We start from the raw sequence: 24,301 nt of genomic DNA on the forward strand, positions 1-24,301 counted from the left end.
GTTAACACCACCCTGGAAATTTAACCGAGGGAATATTTACAGATCTCTACAGCTCTTTTTACACCCCATGCCCCTCTTTGAACTGGAAGTAAAGTTGATATTCATAGAAATGCAAATGTCCAGAACATGAAAAAAGCAGATTATCAAATTAGAATATGGGTTTTGATGTTGATTCTGAGAGATTACACTTACTTTTGAAAATAAAAGCAGGTACTAATCATAATGTTCTTTAAGCACATATTTTTTGTAATAAACAGGATTTTTTTTTTGGTCTGATGAAATATTCTAAATTTAAATTTCATTTAATAATAATTAACAGGCTTTCAAACATCCATCTCTGTTTAATCTTAATGTGTTTAATTTAGTAATGAAGTTTCTAAAACAAACATATTCTTTTTTTTTTTTTTTTTACAGTATTCCAATTTAGTTTTGCACGTAATTTGATTCATGTTGTATCACGTGGACTGTCTTTGTCCTTAGAGCTTGTGATTTGCTGATGTCAGCGTATTTAAAGGAGCAGTTGCACAGGTGCCACATAAAGTGATTTTTTTTTTTAAGGAAAGCAAATGGTGTTCTGGATATAAAATAGCCCAGTTCCATTGTACTAATTAGTTACAGTACCAAAGGGAAGGCTGACTGTTTTCCCTTTGGTAGCAGTGTTGTGATGAACATCATATCCTTTTTTAGCGCGAGGAGACATACAAGCTGCGCTACATCAAAAAAGCTCCAGATAATTTCAGCAGCAACAAGCAACATTTAACCAAATACGAGGAGACCGTTTCTGGAGTCCTGTGTATAAAGGCGCAACATATCTGGTCATGGATAGTTCAGAGGATACCAGACGCCCGACTGACGCTTCTTTTGTTGAGACCAACGCTGAATACTGCTGCGGACTCCCGACACGAGCTGCTGCAACTGGCAGGACCTGTGGTAAAGAGGAGGCAACCCCAGTCTCACGGACCGAAGGGAAGGTGGTTAAGTATTTGATAGAAACAGGAAGAGTAAAGCTGCCTTGGATTCGGCCGGAAACAGGAAGGGTTGCAAAAAATAATTTCTTCCTGTTTTTTTTTTTTGTTGTTGTTGTTGTTTTTTTATTAATACAATTAAAATAGAAGTATTCATTTAAAAAAATTCAATCTTGTTTTAAGAACTAAAATGTTTAGTCTATGTTGAATTTACCATAAGCACATAAAAAGCCCTAAGCAGTAAAACCTAAAAATTACAACAACAAAAAAAAGTCCATTGTTAAAATACAGTATATTTTTTCTTTAACTTATAATTTAAAAAAATTAACTTGCTTTTTTTTTTTAACCAGAATTTTACAGTTGATCAATTATTTTTCTACATGCTACCTTCTGAAGGATGTTATGGAGCCTAGGCGAAGGCTGGGAGGCAACACACAGCTGATCCACATCGTCCAGAAAACATATTATCGCTCTGAACCAATCACAGGTTCTTTCAATTCTTTTCTTTAGTAAAAGAATTGGAGAAACCAATCTCCTATCCATTTTTTTTGGATAGGAGACAAAAAAAATGATTTGAGTTTGATATTAGATTCATAAAATGTCATACAATCTCAAAAAGATATAAATATTGAATCTCAGAAAATATCACTTTCTACACGTGTGGCCAAGTCAGACTGTAATACATTTTTCAATAAATAAATACCATTCTAAAACACATATTTAATAAAAAAAAGTGTTAAAAATTCAGATAGAAGGACACCTTCTTAGAGCTTTTACATGCTGCTGATTGGACAGTTTTACTTCATGCACAGACATTTGTTCCTTTTGGCTTTACGGAGATTGAAGTTATACCTGTCACAATAATACATTTATTATAATTTATATTATAAATTGTCCCAGAAACAGAAACAACAAATAAAATGAATTATGAAGTCTCTGTAAATACAATTGTCCTTAACAAGGGCTAGATGAGACCAGCGCATCAGACTGAACAGGTTTTGGTAATGAGAGAAAAACGATTCAGCATACAAATGAAAATTATTGAGTTTGTTTTAGTTTATCGTGTGATTTATTACTTACTGTGACAGACCTAGGTCTGGGGGCAGAGGGTTCAGCTCACAATATCTTGATAAAATATTATGAATCATATCCTAAAGGACACTTTCTGTGTTTATGGGCCTTTTAAAATAATGTTTTAAAATGCCTTTGTAACAAAAGGCTTGTTTCATTTTCCCTAAAAACGACGTTGTGTTTTCAGGTCATTTCCCAGCTGATGGTCTTCCTGATCAGCATCCTCAGCCTGGAGTTCTACTGTCACCTGGGGAAGATGGAGCTAGCAGCAGTATCACTGGCAGCTGCGGTGAACATAATTGGGCAAACGTGATGCATTCCCAGGTTGTTCTCTTGGAGTTGAGTTGATTCTTGAGTTTTTTTTTGCTGTCGCCCATGCAGATGGTGAGCGTCACCGGTATTTCTGTCGGCACAGGTTTGTCTGCATCTTGCGATACCCTCATATCTCAGGTGGATAATCCTTATCTACAGTTATTCAGCAAACAGCTAAATAGTACAAGATTTGGATCAGGTGTATCAAATCTGTTTGTTTGCTCTGTTACATGGAGACCTATGGGAGCGGTAACCTGAAGCGTGTGGGTGTGATTCTCCAGAGGGGGGTTCTGATTCTGCTGCTGGCCTGTTTCCCCTGCTGGGCCGTCCTCATCAACACTGAGCCCCTCCTGCTGGCTGTCAAGCAGAGTCCAGAGGTTGCCAGGTCTCTTTCAAATCCAGTTTAGCAAGTGCATCTCATTTCTCTTAGACCTTTTCACATTTTGAAATTTCATGGAAGTACAATGGAGTAAAGACAGCTGAGAACAAATGCACATCATACCATTTAGATTTTTGTATATAAGAAATTTAAACCGATGCTGGTCAGAGTCAGCTTTATTGGCCAAGTTTTTGCACACAGACAAGGAATTTCACTTCACTTCCACTTTGCTTTCAGAGCAGACATTTAATTAGCTCTTCCAGTGAGTTTGATGAGTCACTAAAATTACCTTTTCACAAAAATTTAGAAAATTCCATCTCCTGGTCAAAACTACTCAGATCCTCACAAATATTAAAAAGGGAAAATAGATTAACAAAGACAGCTTGATTGATTCAATAAACCTGAAGTTTTTCTTCTTTTTTTGTCATGATCTTCAGGCTGCTTTTATGTACCAGCTGGAAGGGAAGAACTTACGAAACCAGGTGTGTCTCTCAGAGTAAAGCTGTTTACATAGAATGTAAAAATATACATACATTTAGGCCTGTTTAAAGTTAAACACATATAATTCTGTGCTTTAAATGTCAGGGAATCATGTGGCCTCACAGGTTGGTCACTCAACTGCCTGCAGGAGTGGGGTCTCTTCATAAAGCTGGCTATTCCTAGCATGTTCATGATCTGCCTGTCATGGTGGATTTTTGAAGTAGGAGGATTCCTGGCTGGTGTGATCAGCGAGGTTGAACTGGGGGCACAGTCTATTGCATACCAGCTGTGCATTGTGGCTTACATGGTAATGTATCTATAGATCACACACATTGATGCTCGCTGCGCAATGTCTGAAATGTGTTTTATTAGATCCCCAGGCTAATTCCGGTTATTAAAAATATAACCGGAATTAGGACGGCTTCTGCCATGGACATTTCCATTCACACAATTGCCTCAGTGTTCTCTTAAACAGTCCTTGAGATCCTGCATACAGAATAGCAGTCTTTTTCTGTTGTGAGGGGACCGTTTGGCACAACTGCAGGCATTAGTATCTCCGCTTACAAAATATACGTGACATTCTCTGCTCTTTTGTGTTGATTTTTCCCAGTGCCCTCTTGGATTTTCTGTTGCTGCTCCTGTCCGGGTCGGGAATGCTCTTGGTGCTGGAGACATAAAGCAGGCTAAGCTGTCGTGTAAAGTCCCAATCATCTGTGCATGTAAGACCCATTCCATAGCATATGTGCTCATACATGATGTTAGGTGTTTAATTCAGAAAACTGGAGCAGTACGGAGAAAATTGCTTTGTCTTTAAGCATTGCTATAATATTTGGTGTATGCATAAGCCATAGGGTTAAAAACAAAAGCTCTGACAACGAGTTCTGTGTCCCTGATTCTAGCTCAATAAATCTGAGCTAGAATCATTGGTCCCCACAGATTTCTGATTCTATTGCAATGTGGCACGCTTGGAGAAATCTGGGGTGTTTTCTTGAGGTTATGTCATATTGGAAAATATTTCATAACATATAATGTTATGATCTATTTCATCAACCCAGTTTTATTTTTACTGAAATGTTAAAGTTCTATGATTTATATTTCCATAATATAAATCATAGATATTAAAGAAACATTTTAAAGAAGGAAAAAAATACATCATCAGGCAGTCATTTATTTTTGCAGCTTTTAAGTGGAAACTGATTAACTACCTCATTTTGTTCTCTTTTATTGACATTCCGTTTTGCGTGTTTTGCACAGTCATTGTTGTGTGCTTTGTTGGAGTTTGCGTCAGCATCACCAGAAATGTCATTGGATTCATTTTCACCTCAGACCAGTAAGTTAAACCCCAAACTCAGTAACTGATTCCTAAAACCCAGGTAAGGACCTTTGATTGCAGCTTGTTGCATGCGTCACAACAGGATTTCTTTGTATTCAGACAGCAGACAGTCATAAATTAACTAATATGCAGACTCTTGGACATTAAGCTGTAACTGTTTAATGAGCTTCAGTTATGTTTAAAAGCTCTGGTAACAGAGTTGCTGAATAAAAAAAAATTTGTTGAAGAAAAAGACTAGTTTAAATTGTTTTTAATATTGGTAGCTTAATAATATAATATTATGAACTAAGTTTGGTGTATTAGTGGTAAAATGTTAACCCATCAGCGCCAAAATCAGCGCTTTTCATCTAAAGTCAGTTCCAGCTACTGAAGACAACCTGATATCATTTACCTTGGTGTTACCTCACTAAAAAAGTGAATCATCTCCCTGTACTTTTTAATGTTTCCTGCTGGTAATGATTTACAGTCTAAAGGAGTCTATTCCTGTGTTCTTTTTTAGGGACATAATTCAGAGGGTTGCAGATGTAATGCTTATATTCAGCTTCATGCATGTCAGCGATGCGACTGCGGTGAGAACGACTTTCATTCAGTCAAACACCAAAATCTGAGACTGCAGGTTTCGGCACACAAATTATAATCAGACGTGCATTTGTTACTTTTAGGGTGTAGCAGCAGGAGTTCTCAGAGGAGCTGGGAAACAACTGGTTGGTGCCATTTTCAATATAGTGGGCTCCTACTTTATAGGGTTTCCCATAGGCACAACCCTCATGTTTGCTGCAAACATGGGAATTACTGGTGAGATAAAAAACAAATGTAAAGTCATTAGCGCAAGAAAGTTTATTTATCTAATAAAGTTGAATTCAAAACCTAAAACTACTCATAACAATCAGAGGAATATATAGTTCCTCTGATTTGTAATTATGGTTTGGGCTTAGAGCTGTTGACAAACAAAAATTATGCTTGTCAGAAAATTACATTGTTACATAAAACCAAGAAAAGGACATTTTCATTTTAAAGAAAGTCAGACAACTTCACAGTACGTCCATGAACTGTACAGCTTTTGCACGTAATAATTGGTTGGAGCTCCTTAAATGACTGATTGCAGCTTTCAGTTCACCTACGTTTTTGGCTCTGGTCACTTTTTTCTTCCTCCAACTCCCAGGCAATCAGTCACAGCATAGCTTGGTTGTTATTAAAGCAGGTCTTGGTTCTTTTGAGTGTGGAGCATGTGCCAAGTTCTGGTGGATAATGAGACCAGCGTGTCCTTAAAGTTTGTCAGCAGAGGAAAGCATGAAGTGGTCTAACTTTTCCTGGTAAACAACCACATTTACTTTGGATTTGATTAAAAAGCACAGACTGAATGTGTCTACAGAATCTCGAGCAATAAGATTCTGGGCCATTCTGCTCTTTGTCCAAACTTTTACTTTCTACTCAGTTTTCTAATAGTTCATGGAATATGGCACTCTGTGAACAGCTTGCTTCTTTAGCTATGACCCCTTGTGGCTTACCCTCCTTGTACAGGTGGTCAATGACTGTCTGCTGAACATCTGTTAAGGTAGCAGTCTTTACCCCATTTCTAATTTCCTGAGAAACTACAGGTTTTTTTGTTTGTTTTTTGAGCCCTCATCCTCACACTAGGATAAACCAGTCAGTGTTATCAGTGCTTGTAGATTTTCAGTTTCTCTCTTTGAAATAAATTTCTGAACTAAATAAACTTTTCAGCGATAATTTGTTTTATTCACATGCACCTGTACATTGTCTCTTTCCGTCTACTTGGTGCATCATGAAATCTACTTTATCCCCAACTACAACAGGACTGTGGACAGGACTTACAATTGCCGTTTCACTACAGGCATTTTTCTTCATCTCGTTTTTGTGCAAACTTGATTGGAAAAAGGCTTCAGCAGAGGTTAGAAACTGAATTACTAATTTTATTTCATTTTTATTAATTTTTATTGAAGGAAAAACATGTTATTGACTAATGTATTTCATTACTTTTTCCTCTGTCTGATCAGGCTCAAGTCAGAGCAGGAGTTCAGCTCATGGAAGAAAAAGAAACATTTAATCTGGAACAATTAGGTTGGAACATACAGTTATTACTGCCCACATTTATTCATTAAAAAATATATCTGATTTGATTCTCAAAAGCTTAATTACTTGTTAAACATTTAGAGTCAAGTCAGAGCCAGATCCAAGTTGGCTTTACTCCGACCAGAGGTACCAACGAAGAAGAGGGTGTCGTCCAGAGTCCAGGCCAGAGAGAGTTCGCCACCTCCACAGTGGGGGACGTGCTCCCAGTTAAACAGCTGGTCTTAAAACATGGACTGACACTTTTGATCATGATCGTCATTCTTGTGGTTGGAGTCATCAGCAGCAATTTGATAGTCACTCTGTTTTGATGATTTTTCCTATAGGTGATGGTGTGAATCCGGTTCTTGGTGCAGCTGGTTCTGTTCCGTTTGTTTTTATCACTAATAAAACCTTAAAGATTGAAGGAGGACTTTAAAACAGTAAGACTGGGACATAAAGAGAAGTGCCTTACAAAATAATGAAATCCTGTTGTACTAGTTCAGATTTTGTGACATTTCAAATCCCAAACCTCAATATGTTTTATCTGGACTACGTGAATACAAAGAAGCACTTTGAGAGATGAAAGAAAAACTACTTGTGCTTTTTCAACAAAGGTTTCTGTGCGCATGTATTCACCCTTATATGAGTCAGTATAATGTCTAGAACATTCAGAACCAGAAATATAAATATTTCATGTTTACATTTCAATTGGTCTTTACTTGTGTGATTCGTTTTCTTGTTCAAAATCCAGATGGCTGATGTGAAAAAGGCTGAAACTGTTTGAGGACAGTCAAAGTCGCCCATTATAGGCAGACTGAAAAATTGGCTGAAAGGAAATTAAATATTGATCTCGTCTTATTCCCGCTTTACAACAAAGTGTGTAAGCTGTCCAAGACAGGGGAGAAAGACATTTTATTTTCTTAAAGAGGAAATGCAGTAGATAAATTAGACTAAAGCTTTGACCATGTTTAAAATGATGGATATAATGCTATATCGATATAATGAGGAGGTTGAAAGACTCTCCCCCAATAAGTTTATTTAAGAGAGCATAGTGAAATATAATAATGAGAATGCAAATCCAGAGTATTGATTATGTCAAGAAGTCATGGCATAATCAATACAGTTATAGTAGGACAATATTTCTAGTAAGTTTTTTGGGTTTTTTGTGATGTATGAACTTGCATACATGAGCCTTCTGGTTTGCTATTGACACACCCAAATATCTGTACTGTGAGGCAAAGGGTTTCTAACCTAATTGAGAAGTAATGAACCATGAAAGTGACTATTTTGAAAATCCAATATAATTTTACAGTCAAATAAGAAACGGTGTTGATTTGAACAATGAACTTTAACAATTCAAACTACAACAAACAGTGTCTTGATGATTGGAAATTAATTTCTCCTGTCTTGAATGGAAAACTGCTTTCATTTGAGATTTGGGCAGAAAGAGATATCACAACATTTACCCAACTGTTGAAAGTCAAAATATGGAATGCTTTGCCATATAAGAACTTGCAAAAAGGAAAAGAATAAATTCTGGTCAGGGTTGTGTAAACATGGCATGAAGCTATTTGCCTTTGGTCTGGTCTTCAAACTTTCTCCCTCAATTTTTTCCCTCACAGACCTGCTGTGTATTGCACTGCATGTGGTAGTATTTCTTCTTTTCAGACAGTGTCTTCATGTCATTTACCAGGTCATCATAAAGCTCCCACACAGATGGAGCTCTCTGGCAGTATGCAATATAATGTCCCAGGCCATCTTTGGTCAAGCTTCCCCAGAAAGTGACAACTGCTGTAAAAGTTAATGTTTTTCCTTGGAGAACGGTAATGGAGGGAAATTCACTCAAGGCAAATTCAGTTGGATATGGAAGGTCAGTGTCAATCCATGCTATTTCTCCAATGCTGTAGCCGTGAGTAACGGTTCCTGGGCAGAGAACATTTCCTGAGGTGGTGGCTCCTGTTTTGAATTCAGATGGACATTCTGATTCATTCTGCAGTGGTCGGAGGCGGGGACACTGTGGAAGGAAGAGTCCTTTTTCTACTGAAGTGCCAAGCTGAGCCATGCCAGAAGGACAGAAATGTCAGGTAAAACAAATGGTACTTCCCTGGTCATTCCTTTGTTTAGGTGGCAGTATTGTGAAGAGCAGTGTTTTAGGGTGTAGCCGCGGTAAACGCTTGATTCAAGAGGGGTTCCAGAACTGTCATCACCTTCTGCCTCACTGAGAGCCACGAGAGTGATGGCATGCATTAGCTGCTTTGCATGGTCCAAGCTTTGTGATTGAAGAAGCTTTGCTATTCCCCTGACAAAGAAGTCTTTGACACGATGTGACTTGTTTTTCAGGTACTCCCACTGGCAGACCATCTTTGTGCAGTGGGCAACATCAACCCTGATGTAACAGGGAGAAAGTTTTGCGGACTGGTTCCCAAGTAGCACACGGAAGCATTCATCAATAAATGACTTCAGGTTAGAAAGAGGAGTGAAGGCCTTCACCAAGAATAGCCAGGGAAAAGTCACTCACAGATTCCTTTGGTACAGCTGCGCCTGCATGAAGCTATTCTGTCAGCCATGTTGCAATTGCATTAATATAATGCCTTTCTGATAGCATTTGTACCACTTGCACCACCTTGATATAGGATGTGGCCAGCTGTACCATTTGGTCGTGCCAGTTGTCTGACAACTGAACCAGTTGCATCAAAGCAAACTACTGAGGGACATTTTTTGGTCAGTGCCTTATAAACATGTATCTGAGTTTGACTCCAATAGTGACAGAAGAATGTATTGTTAAGGAAATATGGCTATTTTTGAGTGTTTAATATAGTTAATCTAATGCCATGTGCGTTTAAGTAGATCAACATTCCTATTTGGACAAATGGCAAGCAGATGCAAGGTAGAAGATCAGAGATAAACATTCTCCTGGCAAGGCTGTAACTTGGAGCAGCCATAAAACACTATTCTCTTGAAAGGTTCTAAATTAGTAGGCCATAAATAATATCTTCCCCGGCTCACAGGTCGGAGGTCGGGGGTTTCCCAGGGGCTCAGAGCTGCATGTGGAGTTGATCACAGCCTTGGAATCTTGGAAACACTTAGGTTTAATTTCTGATACACCTTTTTAATATTGATAGCAATAGTGTGTTAGATTAAAGTATATTACCCAAGTTTGAAGTACTAATCTAGTAAATCGAATGTATTTGAAAATGTACTAACTATGACAATATCGGAATCAAAAGAGAATGGTTTGAATGTTATGTTTTACAGGTTGAAAAAGACTTCTATCTCATTATTGTTTGTGATAAGGCAAAGATTCAAATCTTTGGAGATGCTGAGTGCAGAGGAGTAAGATAGGTTTTGTGAAAATAACTTATAACTTTAACAACTAAAATGACTCTTGATTTTTGTCATTAAAACTCAGGGGAAGGTTTAAGTTTTTCCAAGGTAGCTCTTGGTTGGTCAAAAACAGGGGTACGCCCTATTCGCATATATTAACAAAGAGAAACGCCTTCACTAGAAAAGGGAATGCTCAATAATAAGAATTCAGACAGCTGCCCTGTTTTGCTTTATGCATCAGCTTTCTCCAAAGGCGCGCCTTTGTTCTTTTCCTTTTAATTCTTTTGTCTCAGGTAAAGAATGTACATCTTTGTAACTCTGCAGTTTTCTTGTAATTCATACGGTGTTTTTTCTATTAGATTAAACTCTGTATCTCTGTGACGTCATCGCGCCTCGCCGTTTCTTTCCAGCCGTGACGCCATCCGCTCGGGACCCGGGCGAACAGGAGGAAAAAGAGAGCCAAGCTTTTTCCAAAATTTAAGCAAACTTAGTAAATTTCCTCCTTAATAGTATCCAGACCAATATCTCTTATACTGCCACTGTTAGGTGTGCTATACTTTAATAACTGCAAAGATAGAATGGGGTCTTTGTCGCCTAACTCCAAATCTTTTCTCTCCCGTTTGGCTTTTCGTAAGGTTGCCAGGTTTGGAAGGTGGCTTGGCTCGGGATCTCCAATATCCATAAAATCTGATGCCTTTGCTGACCTCCATACAGCTGGTTCCATCCTACCCTCACACAACTCTTTTGAAATCTGTGCACGAAGGGTTCCTGGCATGAATCATGAATCTTTCGCAGGGAGATGTCAGCGCCTTCGATGGAACACCAGCAGTGGTGCCTGAGTCAAACTCTGTGTCCACATGGCTTTCAGGATCACTTTCTTGATTATTTATTTCCAAGCATGACCATATGTTTTGTCTGTTTAGCTTTACAAATGTGTACAGGCCTTTTGCAGACATTTTATTTCCCAACTGCTGACTTAGCTCCGGACAGCGGCAGCTGGAGTGGCTATATTGCCACTAGGATTTTTCTAGGATAGCCTCTTTTGAATTGCATTGAACTGTGAAAAGAGGCTGTCTTCCGCTGGCTGTCAAAGCATCTAGTTAAAAAATGAAAAGGCTTTGATTAGCATTGCTCAAAATAATAATTCTGACCTACATCATTTCAAAGAAGCCACAAAACATTGATATTCTAGCAGTGTATCTATATTCTAGCACAATTACAATAGTCTTGAACTTAAAAAAAAGTTAAGTTGGCTTTCCCAGTTTCATTTCTACCATTTAAGCTAATTTTTAAACAAAAAATCATTTTCAATAATGCATTGTTACTAGTCTTGTGAATTGGCAATTTAAGTACTTGTTAAATCTTAATTTCCCTTTGGAATAAATCATTTGTAAATTGAATTCAGAAGATGTGCCCTTTGTGGACATGCTTAAGTGTTCATGATTCAATATAAATGTAAAGGCTGTAAGATAGTGGCTCACTATCAATGTTTCAATAGGTGTAAAAGGTCTGGACTTCAAATATAAGTATACAAATATATATACAGCGAGAGAGAGAGGGGACATGATTTGAGGGTTAGGTTTTTAAATATGTTATTTTGTGAGCTTTAGATATTTGGTATTTTAATTACCCGTTAACTTGACCCTCTCGTGCGCACTTGAACCCGCCATGACAGCAGCAGGGGGTGGCTGGCTCTGCGGACGGTCGTCCACTCACAGCACAGCTCCGGCCCCTCCCGCGGCCTTCCTCTGGTAAAACATCCCGCTCACGTTTCCAGGGCTGCTGTCTGACCACCGACACCCGCAGGACAGGAGTCAGTCCAGAGTCACAACCTTGGCTGGGAGCAAGTCAGCTATGGACGGTCCGGGCAAAGCAGCGGCCACACACACCGAGGGAGTGAAGGTGGACCTGAAAGCAGCTGAGGCAGACCCAGCTGAAGGCTGCGGCTTCTGCCTGAAGAGAATACGGGACTTTGTTCCGCAAAAGTACCGAAATGAGCTGGCACAGCTGTTCAAACTGGCGGGACCGGTGGTAAGACTCAGTGCGGTATTCGTTCAGTGATTGGTTGGCTGTATAGTTGACTGTATCACTTTTGTCTAACGCCATAAATCACAATATTAGCGTTGTTAGTTTTGCACATGTTTCAACAACTCTGTTTATTATTTAAGCTGCCATAACAGGACATGTTAAAATGTTAGGTTCTTTAAAATATTTCAGTTCAACCTTTTCTTTTTACAACGGTTTCATGTTTTTTTCTTTATTAGAAAAAGCTTAAAAATATAAATGAAATTGTGGATCTTCAAAAATGACAAAAAAAATAAATAAATAATAGAAGTTTAAATTTATGTCTCTCAAAAGTTCATTAAATATTTGTCACTCTACACTAGTTTTATTCCGCTAGCGAGAGGATAAAAATACTCTTTGGATTGTAAAAGAGACGGTGGTATGTACATCAACATAAATTAGAGTACAACTATGTACAAATAAAAATCTAGAATGTCTGATCTTTTACACTATGTCTCTAGCAGGGTTTTAGAGGTTTAGTTCAGTTAAATTATATTTAGAGCATCTGTGAGCAGCAATTTTCCATTGTTGCCACTTATTGTGGACTTATGTCCTTGTACCAAATGAATATGCATTGCTCTAACTTTTTGCATCAGCTCTGGTACGTTTATGTTGTTCTTCAGAACTCTGTCTTATGTCTTTTGCATCTTTTAACAGGTTTTTTTCCAGGATAGCCCCTTAAATAGACTGTTTTTCTGTTTTATGAATATAAACAAATGCACAGTTTATAATTTATCAAAATATTTAACTCAGTTCAATATTTATTCAAATTTGCGCTTGCTAATTTTTATAAATGCATAGTTTTTCTTACTATGTACATTTGACCTCATTGCACTGTCTCTTATTTTCTTATTTTTCATTATTATTATTTTTAAGTGTATCTGTCACTTCTACTTGCCTGTGACTTTAATGCTGACATACCTGAAGGAAAATAAAGGATAACTCTATTCTATTCTATTCTATTTCCCATTCATATAACATCAGAATCACACTCTCCATTTCTATTTAAAACGCTCATACCCACAGCATGATGCTGACACCACTGTGCTTCTCTGCAGTAATAGTGAGCTATGTATGTTAGTTTTCCACATTTTGCACATGGACCAAAAATGTAATCACAGTCATGATGTGACCAAAGAAACTTTTTGCACATGTTTTTGGTGTCCTCTAGATGGCAGAAGCATACCAATAACATGATATTAACCATTTTTGAGGAAGAAGTTCAGAGGTGTGGCATGTTAGTATTCTATCTTGCATATCTTGTCACAGATTTTTTTTCTCCCCTGACTAAGACACCCCCAAACTTTACAAAGTTAAAACTGGGTTTCTTATTACTTCCAGTTCTCCAAGCCAGACATGTAGAGTGCCACATTTTATGTGTGTGAATGGTTTGAAAAGCCAGTAAAGTCTTGCTTGAATTTCATAATCTACCACTTTGCGATGGTGAATTCACAATAAGTGAAACAGTTCTGAGAGAAGAAATACTTTGCCAAGACTCTTGCCATGTACCATGTTGACTGTTTAAGCTGCTGCCAACCTGGCTGTTGTTTAAACTTGGATTTTAGCTTGATTCCCTGATTTTAGCTTGACTCCCTCCATTGCAATGGAATTGTAATTGAAATTATGATTTATTTTATTTTATTTTTCTTTTTAAGTTTTGCCTTACAAGAAATTATCCATTTCTAAGACAACAAAAGATTGTTGTGCATTGAACGTGTTTCTGTTTCCAGATGATACAGAAGAGCATTCTGCTCAGCTACTGCATTCAGGACGAATCTTAAATCATATTTATAAAAATTGCATACGTATAATGTAGATTGTAAGTCGAAAGCAGTCCAAGGAAAAAGACTGGGCTGTCCCTCATGCAAAGGGATAAGCCTTGCAACATGTGGTATGACATGGAAGAGACTGAAGATTATTCAGGATATTTTATTTCAGGTGAACTCTGTGCATATTGCAACAAAAGTTAAGTTGTGTGTAATCATAATTTCTAACATCTAAAATTGAAGATTAAAGACAAATGGAAAATGTGCAAATTTAACCTGACGTGAATGTGTGCAACCAATTCTCTAAATGTTTTGTTTACGTTTAAAGTGACCTATAGTGACCTACAGACATTTCAACATTTAACAAAATCTGTTGAGATTTTCACGACTTTTGAGATATTTCTTCATTTTCATTCATTTTATGTGTCTGACATGCACAAGCTCCGGTTATATATAAATATGTATTTATATATTTCAGGTAATTTCCCAGCTGATGATCTTTATGATCAGTTTTGTCAGCATGGTGTTCTGCGGCCACCTGGGAAAAACTGAACTAGCCGGGGTTTCGTTGTCGATTGCGGTAAGGAGACTTTCTGGAATCCTGGTTTCTTTTTGTTTTGGTTCATCCAACTTTGTATTTGATACAGTGAACCCTCGCTATAACGCGGTTCACCTTTCACGGCCTAGCTGCTTCGCGGATTTTTTATTTTTTTTTTCTGCAGTTTTTTTTCCACAGTGTATTCTGCGTCCTGATTGGCTAAACAGTCTCCGCGCTTCTTCTCGACCTGTGTGCCAATGACGTTACGGTATTTAAAGAGACGTAATACAGCTTGGCAAATTTTGGTAAATGTTTTTTGCCCAGAAGAAAAAAAAAACAACTATAACTATGTTCTTCTCTCGAAAAAACACACCTGCACCACAGACTTCAGAAGAAAAAGACACTAGAGAGCGGAGTCAGGATGCAGCGTCACAGGAACAGTGAAATACGCGAGTCACAATTTGTCCTGTACTTCGTATTGATGATTAAAATGATTATTTTACTGTAGTTATTTGTAAAAAAAAAAAAAAAAAAAAGCGTTATATTTGTTTAAAAAAAATGCTTGGGTATGAAAACAGGTTTTGTTTTTTGGTTTTAATGTAGAGTATTTAATTATGCAGTATAATAATTATAAAAAATAAAAAAAAAAAAGGTACACGGATTTCGCCTATCACGGGTTCTTTTCGGAACGCAACCACCGCGATAAACGAGGGTTCACTGTAATGTGTTTTCTCTACCTTACATTCTGTATCTTTTTGTATTTCTGCAGGTGGTTAACGTCACCGGTATTTCCATTGGCACTGGTTTGTCGTTAACCTGCGATACGCTCATATCACAGGTACTGTTCTGAGCAGAGGTTGTTCTTTCACTTTATTTACGTAACCGAGCCAGTCCCAGCAGTTGCAGCTGGGTTCCCAGGTTTTCCTGGGATCCGCTTTGAAACAGCTCAGCGGTGAGCGTTTGGATCAAATTAGCTTTCCGGGATCTCCCACACCTTTTCTTGTTGCAGCAGTCGTGGTGTTTTAGCTGAACGTCTGTCTGCCTGTTTCGCGCAGACCTATGGGAGCGGTAACCTGAAGCGTGTGGGTGTGATTCTCCAGAGGGGGGTTCTGATTCTGCTGCTGGCCTGTTTCCCCTGCTGGGCCGTCCTCATCAACACTGAGCCCCTCCTGCTGGCTGTCAAGCAGAGTCCAGAGGTTGCCAGGTTAGCTCTCTGCAGCACCACATGCAGGGTCACATAATGAATCCCTTTAATCAGCAATTGTTCTTTTTCAGCGTTACCATTTCTGTTTATTCATTACCTCTACCTTGCAAAGTTTGCAGAATCTCTTCTTTAACAGAAAAGGTCTGCAGTTCCCAAACCTTTTGCTTCTGACCTCTTGAAAAACCCTAACTGTCAAAGCCACTCAAATAATTAAATATTGTGGTTATTTAAAAAAAAATGTATTCCATCTTTTATTTTTGTTTTCTAGCAAATATTTAATCACAAAACATGCAAATATGTTTATATAATTTTTATACAAAATCTACAGCTACTATTTGCAATCTATTACATGCAGCAAAACAAACCGATACTCAATCTTGTCACTTAATTTTTTGATGAGGAATGGAAATTAAAGTCTTGCAACAGGAGGAAATCTAATAAAACATTGGTACAAGATGCCAAAATATGTAGATTATGGGAGTCCTACAAAAATAATAGATCTCCACAAAAAAAAACAATGAACGAGAATCATTTTATGGACAGGTTACCAGTCCAGAAAATGCACATATAGTTGTATTGAAATGCTACTTTTTTTCTGGAAAGGAAGTAAGCAGATTTTCCATCACACTTTTTTCTTAGAAAAAAATTTTCTTCCTGTAAATTTATTGCATTCAGCCATCTGTGAACAGTGAGCTTCTCTAGCAACAATCTTTTGTTGCTGCTTACCATTATTGTGGAAGGGGCCAGTGGCTGTCTGCAGTAAAGATGTCAAGGCAACCGGTATTCTCCATTATTACGCATGCCACACCATAGCACTTTTGTGTTTCAAATCCTGATTTGAAACACAAATATGTTTCAATTTCTAAGAAACTAAATATTTTGTGTTTTATTCCCAAAATAATCAGAAATAATGAATAAAAATACATCACTGTTATTAATGAAAGCTCATAATAAATGAGTCTTACTGTTTTAACTGAATTATTGAAAAAAGTTGTGTTTTTTTTAAAACAATATTTCAATTTGTTGAGCTGTACCTGTCTGATGTTTTTATCTACAAATGTTGACTTGTTTTGCATATTTGTCACGGTCACTCTTCTGCTCTCTTTTTTTCCCCACTTGAAGACTCTCGCAGATGTATGTGAACATATTCATGCCTGCTTTACCAGTGAGTTTCAGTACTCAGTTCATTTAACAAGTTTGTTTCTGAAACTTAAAATACCTTACCTGTTTTTGAGTCACAATTACTAAAGCTTCATCTGTTGCAGGGAAGTTGTCCAGTTGCTTAGTCAGTAATCTTAGCGTTGTTCTTTTTACATGTCAAAGAAGCTTTAATGCAGCACTGTGTTATTTTCTTCAGGCTGCCTTCATGTACCAGCTGCAGGGAAGGTACCTCCAAAACCAGGTACGGTTTACTGAAGCACACAGTCCTAACAACGTTATTAAAATCAGAGTCTGTTTAATAAAAGTAACTCTAAGAATACGTTGTGATGTTTACAGGGAATTATATGGCCTCAAGTTATAACTGGAGCAATCGGAAATGTCCTGAACGCAATAATCAACTATGTGTTCCTGTATCCTCTGAATATGGGTGTTGCGTAAGTTTTTGAAAAGCTTCCATAAGTTTTATTATACTTGAATAGGCTTCTTTATAATCCTAATATCTTTTTTATGTTTTACCTTCCAGTGGGTCTGCAGTAGCTAATGCTATCTCCCAGTATGTGCTGGCTGTGATCTTGTTTGCTTACATTTGCCTGAAGGGTCTCCATAAGGCTACATGGGGAGGTCAGTTTATTACTGCTGTATTTGGGGACAATAAAAAGGCAGGGTTTTTTTTTTTGTTTTTGTTTTTTGTAGACTAAAAGTTTATTTTTGGCCTTGTCTGACAGGATCCTCTTTTACATGTTTGCAGTGTTCTATAGATAAAAAGTATAAAAATAAAAAAATGTATAATTTCTTTCAACAGTGGTTTTCCTATAGCCACCCTACAAGAAACAATAAACACTTGATGTGCAGAACTAATACATAGTTGTGTTTATAATGAGATGTAACCAATTATGTGACTTTTGAACACTACTGGATACGTAGGATTATCTTCAGCCGGGTAAATGTAGAGGGAACTGGGTACAAATACATGCCACACTTTTCAAAATTTTATGTAGAGACATTTTTGAAACCTATGTATTATATTCCCTCTACAAGACCTACAACATGACCTAAGAAGATATCTTCTTTGGTCATGTTGAGGATTGTGTTTGTAATCTGACAAAATGTGAAAATGCTGAAGTTTAAAAACATTTTCCAAGGCCCTGATAATCCATTGATTAGTTTGTTTTTCAAACAAATAAATGAAAGGTTTTGACCCTCAGGTTGGTCGCTGGACTGCCTCCAGGAGTGGGGATCGTTCATCCAGCTGGCCATCCCCAGCATGCTGATGCTCTGTCTGGAGTGGTGGATCTTCGAAGTGGGAGGATTCCTGGCCGGAGTGATCAGTGAAGTCGAGCTGGGAGCAAACTCCGTCATATACGAGCTGGCGATTGTTGCTTACATGGTAACTCCTCCAAGACTGTTCCCTCGTTCTGGAGTTTCTCCCATTTCAGTTTCACAGTAAATTAAAACATAGCTGAAACACTTTTTTTTTTTTTTTTGAAATTGAAGTGCACATCTTCTTCTTCCAACAGTTTCCTTTAGGATTCGCTGCTGCTGCTAGTGTTCGCGTTGGAAATGCTCTTGGTGCAGGGAACATTGAACAGGCCAAGCTGTCCTGCAAAGTCCCCATAGTCTGTGCATGTAAGAACAATGCGTGCAAATTTCACTCACCTCTGTTACACACAGTGTGTAAAATAAGCACTAAACACTCAACCAGATTTCTAAATATTCAGAGTTGTCTTTCGCTTATTTGATGTTTTTCAGTCATAATCGCATGTGTTGTCGGAGCAATTCTTGGTGCCTGCAAAGACATCATTGGGTACATTTTCACCTCAGATCAGTAAGTGAAGCTTAATTAGATAACACTGTTAGCCTGCATCCCGTTCCACTTGCCTGACTGCTTAAAGATTTACAGAAGTCAGTACACTCCATGCTAAATGTCAAATTTGTTGTTGGTGATGCCAAATTAAACAAAGCTAGACTAATTATTCAACTTGTCTTTTTGGGTTCTATTCACCTTGTTGATGTTTTGTAACTTTTAAGTGTTTCTTTTACTACACAAAACATTGTGTTTCACTGTCCAAAAGATTTTGCTCCTTTTTATCTGAGTCTGTTTATCAGATTTTCTGCTTTTTTGACATGTTTTTTACATATAAACTCATATACCGTATGCTTGTTTGTTTGTTTTTTCTTCCTGTAGAGATATTTTGTTGAGAGTTTCTGACGTCATGATCATCTTTTGCTTCACACATCTGTGTGATGCTGTCGCAGTAGGTGATAGCTTCACTGCAGAATTTCAAACTACAGTAGTATTTGCATGTGAAAAATGTGACTTGACCAAATCACCACTTCCTCCTGGAAGGGTGTTACTGGAGGTGTCCTCAGAGGAGCCGGTAAGCAGCTGATTGGTGCTCTGTGTAACCTGGTGGGCTACTACGTCATCGGTTTCCCCATTGGCGTTTCCCTGATGTTTGCAGCCAAGATGGGGATTATAGGTAGGAAATCAATCGCTGTGTGTTGTATTGAAATGAACTGTTAACCTTCCGCTCAGCGCAAACTCTGTTGTCTTCTCTCCTTAATAGGCCTGTGGACGGGACTTACAGTCTGTGTGTTGATGCAGTCGATTTTCTTCCTCATACATGTGTCCAAGCTTAACTGGGAGAAGGCTGTAAAAGAGGTGATTAAAAGATTTACCCAATTAATCTGCAGCCATATAATTAGATAACGGAATGGGTTTGATTCTATCTTCTCTAGAGAGTAATCAATTGTATATTACCCACAGCAGTCGGCAGCTGGAGTAATCTCAATTTGGAGAATCGGGAAGGAAATCATGGTGAAGTTAAACAGCTGCTTCCATTCAAAACTCCACCTCTGTCATGTAATACAGAGCTGCAGAAATTGGCTACCTATGCAATAAATGAAACTTATCTCATGGCGCTGTCTGCACATGATGGTAAAAGGAGTGAGAAGGAAAAATGCACACAAAATCCAAAATATATGTATTTTTTGCGCATCGCTGTGAGATGATCACAGCAAGGCTCTGAGGAATTGAGCTCTTTGAGCTGTTTTTTACGCTTTCCACCACGCTTCCTCTGATCTTCTTTGTCCTCTGCACTACTCATCACTGAAGACCAGTGCTTCTCTTAAATAAAGATGGTAGTTCACAAGATAAAGAGCATTTTACAATGAAACTATAGGCTTAAAAATTTCATAGCTTCCCTCGGTTACTAACCTGGTCATTGCCTTCCTGCATTATTCCGTTCGATTCATTTGTCGCTAATTGCACAGTCTGGGCTTTCTCCCATTGACTTGGATTACCTCCATTAGATTTCATAACGGGCCAATCAGCAAACAGAAGGAAAAGTTGTGAACAATGATGTTGATTTTTTTGCACAGTTTTACTATCATGATCTGCCTGTAGTTTTAGCAATGGCAGCGGAGGAAACTGAAGAAGCTGTTCAGTCTGTGTTGGCCACACGTCTAGGCTTCCTAGATTCCAAATACTGAATATTGTTTAACATTAACAGCTGTCTCGTTCGGCTCAGTACTTCTCTCTTAGCAAAGAAGGGTTGTTGTTTATAATGCAGGCAATTTCTGTTAAGCTTCATAATGTCAAACTGACTCATCAAAACAAATCACAGTCCAACGTTAGCAATTGGGTAACATTTCAAATTTTAACAGAACCCACGTCTCCAGGAAGTAATTGTTTCTAGTTAGGCGGGAGCCCAGACCCTCTGTACAAAGCAAACCGTAGTGCAAAGGAGTGGTTTTCACCAGGCTACTAAGTTTCCTAGACACTAGACTACACGTACAACGCCCTTCGTCACATGCAGTTAACTGCTATAACAAGTCTGAGCATGGAGCAGAATATATTTGTTGTTATTGTCGTGGCATGAACATTGCGGTATGTTCGTCTTATCAGCTCTGTGAAATGTTTTGTTATTGGACCAAGAGGAGGATGATCATTCCTCTCTGATTTCATCATCAGACCCATGCCAGTCAATGTCACCCCAGGAAATGCTGACAATAATGAAGTACCACAACAACTCCACAGACGTCTGTACATCCTCCAAACTGCCTGTGAAGTCTTGCATTACATCATGCATAGGAAGGGCACCGTAGAAATGCTCTTTCAGATCCTCAAAATACCATCCACATTCTATCAAGATGCAGTCTTGATCAGCTGTTAGGGTGCGTTAGAGAGAGAGAGCAACTCTTAAAGGATTAACCTGCACAGATGTGTGCAAAGCTTGCAGCATAAAAATATTGATAAGAAAATGATTTAAAAATACGATCCACACTTTTAACTAAAGCTTCATGTCTTTGCTCAGGCTCTTGTGAGGGCAGGAGTGCAGAGCAAAGAAGAAAAAGATATGATCAAGATGGAAAATTCAGGTGAGTTGGAAAACACAAATCTTATTACCACTTGTATAAGTTTGAGAACTTATACAAGTTCGAGAACTTGTATAAGTGATGTGTGGTGCTGTTTTTTTGTTGGACTGTCCTTTGAGCAAAAATAACATGGAAATAATAATGTTTATACTTACAATGTCAATCGGAAGGGCTAGTTTTTGCACTTTTCCTGTCTGGATTTATGTGATCTGCGCGTGGAATTTCCGCTGCTAAAAGACACTTCAAGCAGAAATTACATTCGGCTGCATATAAGTTTTCAGGAAGATGTCAGTAACATATGGTTGAACCGCACTGAATGTGGTAAAGTTTTTCAGATGTTACGCAAGCATTGGCTGTCGAACTTGTTCGTTATCCCATCTGTTACATTGTTAAACCCAACGTCCTGGCAGAGCGCCACCTCTCTCAGTGAAATTCATTATAAATGGAAATTTTTAAACATAGTTTATTCAAATGTATTCAGTTGGGAAATCGCAAACGTGCGTAATCCTGATTTATTTTGTAGTTTGACCTGCTGAAAATAAAAGCTGCGCTGTTTTTAGTAAATTGACTGTAGTTGGTGTACCCTAAATGCTGGGGATTAAATAAACCCTTTACATTTATTTAATCCAAAATCTTGACCTAAATTGTATGCTTACACATTTTAAGTAAATCAAACGGTATCTATGTAGCACTTTTCTAGTGATACTCTATAACCCGAAGTGCTTTTACACTTAAGCCACAATTACCAAGCCGCACACAAACTTCTCCTTCCCTTCTGAAAAGATTGTTAGGCACATGGTGGATAATTTTCACATTATTGCTCTTCCCATTTGCACATTTTTACAAATATGTAAATATTTTCAGGGACATTCTAGAATTTTCTTTACTAACTTAGAAAACATAAACAAAATAATCTGGTCATTTCTTCACCTATGCAATATTCCACCTTTCTAGTTTTGGTGGTTTCATGCATAATATTCAGCAATGTTGACCCAGTTATAATCCATCAAGGAATCATTTTGTAGCTACTTTGACAACCGACAAGTTAAGCTAGGTTTCTATGTAGGGAAAAGTGATTATCACTCTGACAGACAGTATCGACTAGCAGGAGATCTCTCATAACTATTTTGATTTGATTTAGAGTCATCATTTTTTATTTCAACTGGTCCAAACATATATGAGAGAATAAATTTGAGATTTGAAAAATTTTATTACTATTTCTGTCTTATGGAAACGTTTGATTACAAAGACAGATTTACTAATACAGAAAGGATCAAGTTCACGGGGGTTTTTTTACAGGTAAAACATAATAAGAAAGGGACAAAGTTTCAACATGTAGGTGGTGCAAATCGTCAAAGAAGAGAATTGAGCCCATAAAACGATCAAACTAGCACATTTGATAAGTGATTTCAAACTTATTTCTTTGAACTTGTGTCCTAGTATAAAATCTCTAAACCTAAAAACTAAATCTAAATTTCAGCCTGCAACCAGAGCCAGGTTGGTGTTGTAGCATCTCGTGATGAGGAGGACCATGTGTACCAGGAGACCCATCCTTCAGAGCAGAGTAAACCCACCACCGCAGTGGGGGACGTCCTGTCGGGGACTCAGCTGGTTTTATGGCGAGGGCTGGCGGTGCTAGTCATGTTCATCATCCTCGCTGCAGGAATTGTGGCCTCACACTTCCTCACTAAAATGCTGAAGTGATCCCTCCTGATGGTGTCGAGGTGGCAGTCAAATTCATGAGTGTTGGGGGTCTGATGGGACAAAGTTTGGCTGCATCTTATTTTGGTTAAAATGGCCTCACTTTCTCTTGTGAACATCTCAGTCACATGCTGAACAAATGTAAGTGAGGCCAAACCAAACCAAACTTATTTTAGAAACATCAGATAAGTGTTTGCCGTTTTACTCACACTTCCTCACTAAAATGCTGGAGTGAGCATTTTAGCTTAAAATGTTTCAGTAAAAGCTGGTCTTTAACACTAATGAATGATAAGTCTCCAACATGTACTTGATTTTATTGTGTATTTTTAATTTTATAAATTTGTTCTAAAATTGTTTTTTTTTAAATTAAGTGGCATGGAAGATGAGAGAGCTTAATGCTGCTGAAGTTTATGAGGTTGATGCCCTGGATTGTAGTTTACTTATTCTGGAACGTGTTAAAGATTTGGTGGACTGTCGTCAGTATTGCTGTCATACCAAAATCACTTAAAAGTTAAAAATTGCTATGCTTTGCATATTGCACAAGTAGCAAAGCAACTGTGCATTTAAAGAATGTGAAATAATTTAGCACACTTAAAAGTTAAATAGGGTAGTACATCCTCACTGCCCAGTTGAAACCAGGTTTATGAGTAGCAGCTTTGATAAGTTTTAATTATCACACACCACACAGGCTGTAAGGCATTTATAGAACCAGCATAGAGCGCATCTATATCATGTTGAAGATTGAGTGCATAAAATACAACCAAAGGTGGGAATAAAGTGTGTAACATAAACATGACTTGATGAACTGTAAACCTAACATAAAGAGTGCCTTAACTGACAAAAGTATAGTTTTTATATTTTTTAGAGAGTGAGAGAGAATTATGATGTCTTCACTGTGCAATTGTTATGTTATTAATACAATGTCAAATTATTTTGTACCCTTCTCCTGACTGATATCTTTCTAGAGTAGGTAATCTTGTATAACCTTTCTAGAAATTATGGCTTCAACTAAAGCAAAAAACTTTATTTTGAATTATTAAAATTCACTATGACTGATATTAGGTGTGCACCCAAGAAAACTGCATGCTGAAATTCAAGTAAAGATTTCTCAACAAAGTATTAGCTTAACAATGTGGAGACTTGTTCATCAGTTATTGCAAACATTTTATATTATTTGTACCAAAGGAATTGTTTCTCTTTTTTTTAGCTGAACTGTACAAGATAAATGGCACATTAAAAGTGGAAAAAGTTTGAAGTGATTTTTTTATTGTCTTGTTTTTGAGTTTACGAAAATCTGGCTTTTTAATAACTGTTCATACTTTTCCATAGTGCAAGTTGAAGAGACACTGCATTAACTAAAAAATCAAAACACAGTGGCGTCTGTTTCTTGGCTTCTTTGGTAACCAGATGAACCTGTTTGGCCCCCAAAGTTCTGCTTTAAAGTACAAATATCTATTAGTACGTAAAAGTCAGATGGTCAGTCATTAACCAAATGTCATTAACATTACACCTTAACTGTGGACAGCTGCAGCCAGTAAAGTGTCGTGTGGTATGCT

General features: G+C 37.8%; 1 protein-coding gene and 1 pseudogene across 1 annotated transcript; both read left to right on the plus strand.

The window, feature by feature from the left end:
• The first annotated feature begins 575 nt into the window (after nt 1–575).
• Nucleotides 576–10,320, plus strand: LOC114145558 (multidrug and toxin extrusion protein 1-like; annotated as a pseudogene).
• Nucleotides 10,321–11,788: 1,468 nt separating this feature from the next.
• LOC114145560 (multidrug and toxin extrusion protein 1) lies at nt 11,789–24,004 on the plus strand. Its single transcript, XM_028019185.1, has 16 exons — nt 11,789–11,965; nt 14,243–14,344; nt 15,072–15,140; nt 15,358–15,506; nt 16,629–16,671; nt 16,864–16,908; nt 17,004–17,101; nt 17,191–17,288; nt 17,873–18,054; nt 18,185–18,293; nt 18,417–18,492; nt 18,853–18,922; nt 19,015–19,147; nt 19,235–19,329; nt 20,984–21,047; nt 22,525–24,004. Exons 1-16 carry the CDS (start codon nt 11,789–11,791, stop codon nt 22,746–22,748), a joined length of 1,734 nt encoding a protein of 577 aa, XP_027874986.1. The 3' UTR covers nt 22,749–24,004.
• The last annotated feature ends 297 nt before the right edge of the window (nt 24,005–24,301 follow it).

This window comes from Xiphophorus couchianus, chromosome 5, assembly GCF_001444195.1.
Source record: "Xiphophorus couchianus chromosome 5, X_couchianus-1.0, whole genome shotgun sequence".
NCBI classification, from domain to species: domain Eukaryota; kingdom Metazoa; phylum Chordata; class Actinopteri; order Cyprinodontiformes; family Poeciliidae; genus Xiphophorus; species Xiphophorus couchianus.

Excerpts from the sequence above, each read along its gene's own strand:
- LOC114145560 (XM_028019185.1), top strand. The coding sequence starts at position 11,789 with ATGGACGGTCCGGGCAAAGCAGCGGCCACACACACCGAGGGAGTGAAG. Across the intron at positions 14,345-15,071 it reads GGGTTTCGTTGTCGATTGCG|GTGGTTAACGTCACCGGTAT; the intron begins GTAAGGAGACTT and ends GTATTTCTGCAG. Across the intron at positions 15,507-16,628 it reads CAGAGTCCAGAGGTTGCCAG|ACTCTCGCAGATGTATGTGA; the intron begins GTTAGCTCTCTG and ends CCCCACTTGAAG.